The 8,613-nt window shown below is 43.1% G+C and overlaps 2 protein-coding genes across 2 annotated transcripts in view; both read left to right on the top strand.

Annotated features, from left to right (window-relative positions):
• Positions 1-8,613, top strand: part of LOC102253161 (nuclear body protein SP140-like protein) — an 84,719-nt gene that overhangs the window by 26,734 nt on the left and 49,372 nt on the right. The window lies entirely within an intron of this gene.
• The window catches only part of LOC102260773 (nuclear body protein SP140-like protein), a 22,858-nt gene continuing 21,622 nt past the window's right edge, over positions 7,378-8,613 (top strand). Inside the window, exon 1 of the mRNA XM_005882548.2 lies at positions 7,378-7,515. Coding sequence (XP_005882610.1) covers positions 7,484-7,515 — 32 coding nt within the window. The 5' untranslated portion in view covers positions 7,378-7,483. The remainder of the gene's footprint in view (positions 7,516-8,613) is intronic.

Here is an 8,613-nt window from a genome sequence, read left to right as displayed (position 1 = left end):
GGTTTGGCTCAGTGGATAGAGCGTCGGCCTGCGGACTGAAAGGTCCCAGGTTCGATTCCGGTCAAGGGCATGTACCTGGGTTGCGGGCACATCCCCAGTAGGAGATGTGCAGGAGGCAGCTGGTCGATGTTTCTCTCTCATCGATGTTTCTAACTCTCTATCTCTCTCCCTTCCTCTCTGTAAAAAATCAATAAAATATATTTTAAAAAAAAGAAGTCAGCAGTGTTACAGTGAATCTGAAGTCCTGGAGAGACAGATGGGGCTGGAAGAGAAGACAGTGAGTTGAATTTAACCCAAGACATCTCCTTTCAGCTCTCATAAGAAAAGTCATAGGTGAGGGCAAGGGTTTCAAAGGGTGTCTTCTCTTCTGACCATGCCTCAACCACACTGAAAACTCACCAGAACCTGCATACAGAAAAAAAGAAAGAAAAAACTTAGCTATTCCATGTTAGGAGCAATCCCTGTTCAGGGAAACTTCCAGAAGATTACTGTGGTCATGCATCTGTCTGGGCATGCATATGGGCTCATTCTCTCCAAGCTGCTTTTCATTCATAGTCTCCTTCTTTTGCAGAAATGTGAATTCCTACTCCTAAAGGTCTATTACCATTTAGAGAGCAACATTTTTCCGAATATTCCACATGAACATTATGTGAGTAACAACAAACCATGATTACAAGTTTCAGTAATGTTACCCCACCTTGACATGTTCACTGTAGGATCTGTGATATGAAGCCCATAGGAGGGAGAGCATGCAAGCTGTCTTTTCATTTACCTGTGTCTGTAATGCTCCTATTGGTATATTTTTCCCCAGGTTCAAAAGGCGTCTCAATGCCTAGAGAAACTTAGGACATTGGACGAAATCAAGAAGAGTTTAATTGAGAGATGTTACCTCCAAGTGGAGGAGTTTGTGTTGGACATGGATCGCATTTTTGAGGACCACAGGATAATTGGCTCTCCCTGCTTCCATTTCATTTTCTTTCCATTAAGTCACTCTGCCCACATTTCCTGGTGCTAGGAAATTTTAGAGTTTCCCTCATCCTATGGCAAGCCTAAACAGCAAGGATACAGGAAGTGACTGGGTTTTTTAATTGAGGATTTAAGCTCACCAGAGAGAGTAACAGTGAATAAGGAGTTGTGCCTGCAACCAGACTCCAGGCCCTTGAGAGCTCATTCCTCTCCTCAAAGGTGACAGGTGTCCATTGAGGACAATGGTGTCCTCCCTGTTCCAAACCTAAGGAGAAAATTCCTTCCTAAAGTCATGTTATCCTTCTTAAATCTCCCGAAATATACTCAATCAGACCTCTCAGAGTCCCCAAACTGCAGATTTCTTTGCATGTAAATGAACCATATAACATATCACCAGAGGGGAATAGAAGTGGCCACCTAAAAGGAGGATCACTGATTGTACATCTGTAAAATTTGATTGTTACTAAGACCTTAGATTGCTTTTCTAACTCTCACTGAAAGAAACAACCCAAAGCCAATGACTGAGAGTCCTCAGAGTAGTAATAATTCCGGGTTTCTGTCTAGACAGCAAGGTGTAATCACACTCATTGGAAACAAAAATTACTCTTAGCTGCTTGAGTTCCTAACTTAACCTGGTTAATGTAACTTAGGTGCTTAATACAAGAGTCCTGAACTTTTGAAATGTAAGTTGTCTAATGACACTGACATTGAGTGTCATTATATTTGTCTGTGTGTTGCTTTTTTCCCCCCAGCACAATGACTCAGGCCTAACAGAGGAGGAATTTAAGAAGAATTTCCAAGACATCTTTGCTATCCAGAAAACAAATCAGAACAGTTCACTGGTGTAGTGGATGCTGCTGATACCCTGGAAAATCCTGCTTTCAGGCAGATTTCTCATCCCCCAGCTGCTATGAGTGTTGGTTGCTGATGCCACCTCTCCCCAATGTAATGCTTTGGGCCAAATGGAGGCAGAGTCACTTGAAGGTTACATTTCTTTGTGCTGGGGGTTCGTTCCCAGCACCAAGTCTGAACTAACCATGTGAAGTGATTCATGTTCCTGTGCTATGACCACATCCTTGCTTAGCAGTTCTCACTGTGGTATCCTGCTTCCCTTATCTCTCCTCCTCATGAGAGAATTCTCACAATAAATCACTTAATGAAGAAACTTTATCTCAGCCTTTGCTTTTAGGGAACCCAACATCACATAATGATCTTAGCAAGCCAGCCCTAAGCATGGAGTTCTGAGTTGGATCACTGTCTTGCCAGATGATAACAGATATAATATTGATAATCCATGGGGTACTAAAACAGTGCTGTTGCAAAAATATTCCCCTGTAGGAAACTGAATGAGATATAGAGGAAGAGGTACTGATGCAGTGGTCTAGCATTTACAAAGAAATAGTAACTATAAGAACTGTGTGATTAGATGGCTATTACTTCTTTAAAAACCTTTTTTAAATATGCTTTTATTGATTTCAGAGAGAAAAGGGGAAAGGGAGAGATAGAATCATACATCAGCTGTACTCCCCCTACTGAGGATCGAGCCCACAACACAGGCATGTGCTCTGACTGCAATCCAACTGTGACCTAGTTCATGGGTCGACACTCAACCACTGAGCAATACAGGCCTGGCTAGGTGGCTATTTCTAAGCTCCATTAAAGTGTTTAAAAGAGTGCATGACAGGCTCCTATATAGTAACTAGAGGCTCAGCGCACAAGTTCATGCACCAGTGGACTCCCTGGGCCTGGCCTGCAGAATCAGGCTGAAACTGGCTCCCCAAAACCCCCAAGGGGTCCATGATTGCGATAGGGTGAAGGCCAGGCCAAGGGAACCCACGGTGTAGAATCAGGGCCAAGGAGAGATGCGGGAGGTTGGCAAACTGAGGAGGGACCTCAGGAGGGCTCCAGGGCGTGTCCAGCCCATCTTACTCCGTCCTGATCAGCCAGACGCCAGCAGCAAGCTAACCTATCAGTTGGAGTGTCTGCTCCCTGGTGGTCAGTGCACATCATAGTGAGTGGTTGAGTGGCCTTAGCATTTCATTAGCCTATTACACTTTGATTGGTTGAATGGCCAACTGGTGGACCAGACACTTAGAATATTGGGCTTTTATTATATAGGATTACCACCTGCAACTGGAAGGTACACAATATGGAATTCTTGGTACAGGCCCTCATTTTAAGAATGACCAAATTTCTGCCCACTTTGAGTGTCTCAGTTGGTTGAGCATCCTCCTGTGCAGAGAAATATTTGTCAGTTTGATTCCCTGTCAAGGCACATACCTGAGCTATGGGTTTAATCCCGGGTCAGGATATGTATGGGAGGCAACTGATTGATGTTTCTCTCTGTCTGTCTTCCTCTGTCATGCCATGTGCTCGGGTGAGGATTTAAAAATAAAAAAAGAAAGAATGATAGAACTTCAGAGAAGACTGAATTCTAAGTTCAGGGTGGCCTCTTGTGCCAAAGTCAAATCCCTGATAAAGAAAGCATGAATCCACAAAACTCAGAGTGGCTTTCTGAGAACTCTGAACTCTACATCCTTCTGAATTCACTGTCCTGCAAAAGAGACCCCTGCCCCTGTTGCTATACAGACCACTGCCCTGCCCACCATCTTGCTTGAACTAAGATTATGCAGAGTTATCTCAGCATGACCAAACGAGGAATATACTAGATGAGCCTGCTAGCTGAAGAGAAAGTTTACTCCAACAGAGCTGCAGGTCTAACCCACATGTACTAACAGCAGCCAGGAGATTGTGTGTGAAAGTGAATCCTGGAAAAACTATGTTAGAATATAAAATACGGATGGGGGATGTTCATACAGGCACACTCTCCTGGGCCACAGAGCTTAATTAGCCTGGCAAGGTCCAAAGGCAATGATTCTAATATGCTTCCAGGTGGCTCTTGGAGGCTTGCTATAGCACAGTGCACACCAGATGAAGTGGAAGAAGAAATACAAGACTTTCCAGGGCTGATCATTTAAAGGGGGGGGGGATCCAAAGTCTTAAGGCGGTATCATGGCTCTACTCTCTAAAACTAGATATTCCATCCATCAGGTTACTGTGTCCTCAGATGCCTCAGAGACACCACCTAATAAGGCAATAAGGAATGCACTGCTACGACAGCAGCTGCATCCTTGAAATGCTCAGTCCAGACTGTCCTATGTAGGTTGGAATAATGTAGGAATAATTTACAGAGCTGGATTCCCTAATAACAAATTCAGTGATAGGTCTCCAGAATAACTGAAGCTAAGGTGCAGTATTAATTGATGAGTAATTTGTATAATGGGCAGCAAGCTTAGAATCACAAACAGGGACCCTGGCCCATAGATGTCTAATAAATTAGATACTAGAAGACACTGTTCTTACAGGCAAGACACATGAGAAGTTAAGGAGGATATTGCTTTTTATATGTCATCAAAAGAGATTATAGATGTTCAGATGGTTGAAGTGCTACTTCAATAAAAAGACAACATTCCTTGCTCACTTTCCAGACCTCAGCCAATTCATGACCAAGAAGCTGTTGATGGCAGTTCTTATTAGAAGGACTGTGCAATGTACACCATAGTAATTCCCTGAGTTCTTCACTAAAGGTACCTTTAGCCATTTATTCAAGTAATTATATGTGAGACAAAGAAAACTCACAGAAATATTAAGAGTTATTGATACAGTATATGAGTTGAACCTTGGGACCCAAGACACCATAATGGCCCCTGTTAGACTACATGGAGATAAGATCATGTGCACCAACAGTGAGTCCACTCAATCCATAGAGCTACCCAGCATTCATTTCCCAAACACTGAACATATAATCAGGACAAACAAATTGTTTTATTAACCATTCATTTCTTAACCTATTAAATAACAATGACTGTCCTAGAAAAGACCAAATGAAAGGCTCTGAAATAGAACTTTTACACGGTGAACACAGTAGGCTAAAAGCAGTATTGCATTTCTTAGGAAGGAGGGAATGACAGAAGTTGGTGCCACTGCAAAGATTGAAGGATGAAAGGGTTATAATCCCCTTTACATCTCCATGTTTTAGCCATCTGGTTTAGGAAAAAACTAGGTGCTTTCTGGCTACTAGATAACTACTAGAAACTTAAGCAAAGTTGGGGCTTATAGACTCAGCAATGAGACCTTAGTAGACTGCATTCTTGCTTGTAGTGGTCCCTAAGGTGAGATCCCAAGTAGTAGCTCTGCCCTTCTGAGGACCAAGCCAATGGTTCCATCTAGCCAGAGCTCAGTTGGGAGTTTTATCTGATTTGGGTCCTCAGTCAGAACATACCAACCAAGGAATCCATTCTACTACCATGCCTAACCAGAGAAGCATTGCAGGGTATAGCTTCAGTCCTAGCCATTTAGAAGGCTTGATCAGAGAACCCAGGCAGCCATGGTAGCAAGCTTATAGTTCAGTTGATCTATGGAACCAGATCTACAACTCTGGCTAGCAACAGAACCCAGCCTGTAACCCTGACCAAATGCAGAGTCCAACCAATGGCACCACCATACCACAAAACACAGACTGAAACCTCATTCAACAAGAGGTGATTGCTGAGCTCAGCAAGTGGACTCATCAAGCCGCAAAGCACAGCCAGCAGTTGTGCCTGATCAAGGAGCCCAACCTGTACATCCACCAAACCACAGAGCTCAGCCATCATCCAAGCAGCAACCTCAGAGCACAGGCACTAGCCTTCCCAACTGAGACTCTGATGACATGCCCCATCTTCCCATGGATGCTACCAGCTCTCCTGTATTGTATTCCAACCTGAGCTGACTAATGAAGGCATTTTCCTGATGAAGTGAACCTGTAGGTCTGGAAGAAGAGATTGCTTACATATATGCACTGATACTAACACAAGAAATCAAGGATCATGAAGATTCAGGTGAACGGTACACTAAAAAAAACTAAAAAGCTCTAATAACTACCCTTAAAGAAATGTGGATAGATAAATTATCTGAAAAACACTTCAGAATAATCCTCTGAAAGAAATTCAGTGAACTACAAGACATTATAGACAAACAACTCAATAAAATAGAAAAACAAATGAGCAAAATAAGAAGTTCACCGAAAAGAAAAAGAAACTATAAAAATATCCTAGAACTGAAGAATACAATAACTGAACTGAAGAACTTAATAGAGAGATTTAACAGCAGACTCAAAAAATAGAAGAAAAAAATCAGTGCACTAGAAGATAGGTTATTTAAAGGTATTTATTCAGAGAAGGGAAGAAGAGTGAAGAATGCCTATAGGATTTATGAGACATTATTAAGAAAATCATATACTCACTAGAGCCCCATAAGTCTTATTTTCCTTATAAGTAAACTAGAGGCCTGGTGCCCGAAATTTGTGCGGGGGGGGGGGGGGGAGAGTGGTCCCTCTGCCCGGCCTGCACCCTCTCCAATCTAGGACACCTCTGGTGATGTCCACAAGTTTCAGGCCTAAACCAGCAGTTGGACATCCCTCTCACAACCGCTCACCTGCCCGCTTGCCTGATCACACCTAACCCCTCTGCCTGCCTGCCTGATCGCCCCTAACTGCCTCTGCCTGCCTGCCTGATGTTCCTAACTGCTCCTCTGCTAGCCTGATCGCCCCTAACCACTCTCTCCTGCTGGCGTGATCACCCCTAACTGCTCTCCCTTGCCGGCCTGATTGTCCTCAACCACTCTGCCTGCCTGCCTGCCTGCCTGCCTGATCACTCCTAACTGCCTCTGCCTTGGCCCCGCCACCGTGGCTTTGTCAGGAAGACATCTGGTCTATCTGGTTTAATTAGCATATTACCTTTTTATTAGTATAGATAATGGGAATTCCAAAGGGCAAAAGTTAAGAAAAGGACAGAAAATCTATTTAAAACAATAATGGCTAAAACCTTCCCATGTTTAGGGAGCAAAATGGACTTTCACCTTCATGAAGCCCAATGGACCCAATAGGTAGAAACTGAAAAGGGCTACACAGATGCACTTTATAATTAAATTGTCAAAAGTCAAAGCCAAAGAGAGAATTTTAAAAGCAGCAAGAAAAAGGTGATTTATCACATGCAAGAAAGTCCCCATAAGACTATCAGTGACATCTGAATGGAAGCTGCTCCTGCTGAGGCTTCTGAAGCCCCTCTCTTTGCTATGCCCTTTGTTGCATGTCCCTCCTCTGTCACTGCTTCTCCTGACTTCCAGGGTTCCAGGCCCTATAGCTCCAACTACTTCCCTGTTTTTGGTGTCTATATACAAACAAGAGGATTCCTGTGGGCTGCTCTTCCCCTGGCCTCCAGGTCCTGACTAACTGTTTTTGTTCCTTATTCCGGCTGCCACATGTTATGATGGCTGAGATTCACTATCGGGCTGCAGGAGGAGGGAGACAGTGTCTGAAAACACTCAAAAAGTTACTTTCATTTCTCATTTCCCCATTTGGGTGGAGCCCTCCGTGGGTGATTTTACACACTTCCTGCTCAGGGCTTGTCAGCCACAGCAGACCCAGGCTGGGGAGACTGGAAGGATCAGAGGTCCAGGCAGGGCCCACGGCAGGACGATGGCCAGTGGCGGCAGCAACCTCAGCACCAGGTCAGTCTCTGTCTCCCTTCCTTCAATTTTCTCTCTGGCTGTGCTGATGCTTTAGTGTGTATCATTAGACACACGTCTAAACCTTGACATCCATCCTGCTTTGCAAGGACACTTACGTGCACTGTAATGAAATGCAGGAATATATAGTGAAGGAATTGAATCTTGAAACTGCAGAGAGACAACTGTGCTGTGATTTCAACTGCCACAACCCACAGGACTCTTGTCTTACAGCTACTGCTCAGCTGGCAGCCCATCTGGACTCTATTGCACTTTCTGACTCTTTGAGACAGTGATTTCTTCTTTTCTCATGACCTATGAACCTTCTCATTTCCCTCAGGCCTCCTCTGACTTCACCTAGGTCGTTTCAACGAAAGAACTCTAGAAAATACAAAATTCAGGGTGAACACATGAAATTTTCAAATCTGGGTGCCTTGGTCTTATACTTGACCTGGGGACAGATCAGCTACGGGTTTATTCTTGTCTCTGCCTTGGGGTCTGGATTATCCCTCCAGGAATCTTGACCTAAAGGAGTAAAAGTAAGAGGAAGGACGAAGAAATGAAAGACTAGTGCAGGCTGAGTATTTTCATCTGTACTTTGAGTTTCTGCTCTGGAATGCATTATACCTTTGACTAGGAAAAGGCCAAAAATTCAATCTTTTTCTTTTGTAATCGGTTAGAAATAACATTACTTAATATATTTAACTTTTTTAAGACAGAAGAATTATATTTTACCTCTTGTTCATAAAGGTTCAAATGATATGCAGTGTGTAGAGGAGAAAGTCCCCTTCACTTGCCACCCACCTGAAGCTCTCAGTCCAGGTCCTATTGAGTGTTGTGGGTGCATATCTCTTTCTCTGCATTTACACATATAACTGATTTTCCTAAATACATAATTTGTGTCTTGTTTTTAAACAAATGGGATTTTATTGCATTTTGCATTTTCAGTTATTTTAGTATTGAAAATATTAGAAATCTTTTCACTTTAATAAACATATGGATCTCCCACATTCTTTTTTTTAATATATTTTTATTGATATCATAGAGGAAGGGAGAGGGAGAGAGAGACAGAAACATCAATGATGGCAGAGAATCATTGAT

Source organism: Myotis brandtii, unplaced genomic scaffold (genome assembly GCF_000412655.1).
Source record: "Myotis brandtii unplaced genomic scaffold, ASM41265v1 scaffold727, whole genome shotgun sequence".
In the NCBI taxonomy this organism is placed as follows: Eukaryota; Metazoa; Chordata; class Mammalia; order Chiroptera; family Vespertilionidae; genus Myotis; species Myotis brandtii.
Note: the sequence above shows the minus strand (reverse complement) of the source record. Positions and strands in the feature narration are given on the sequence as shown.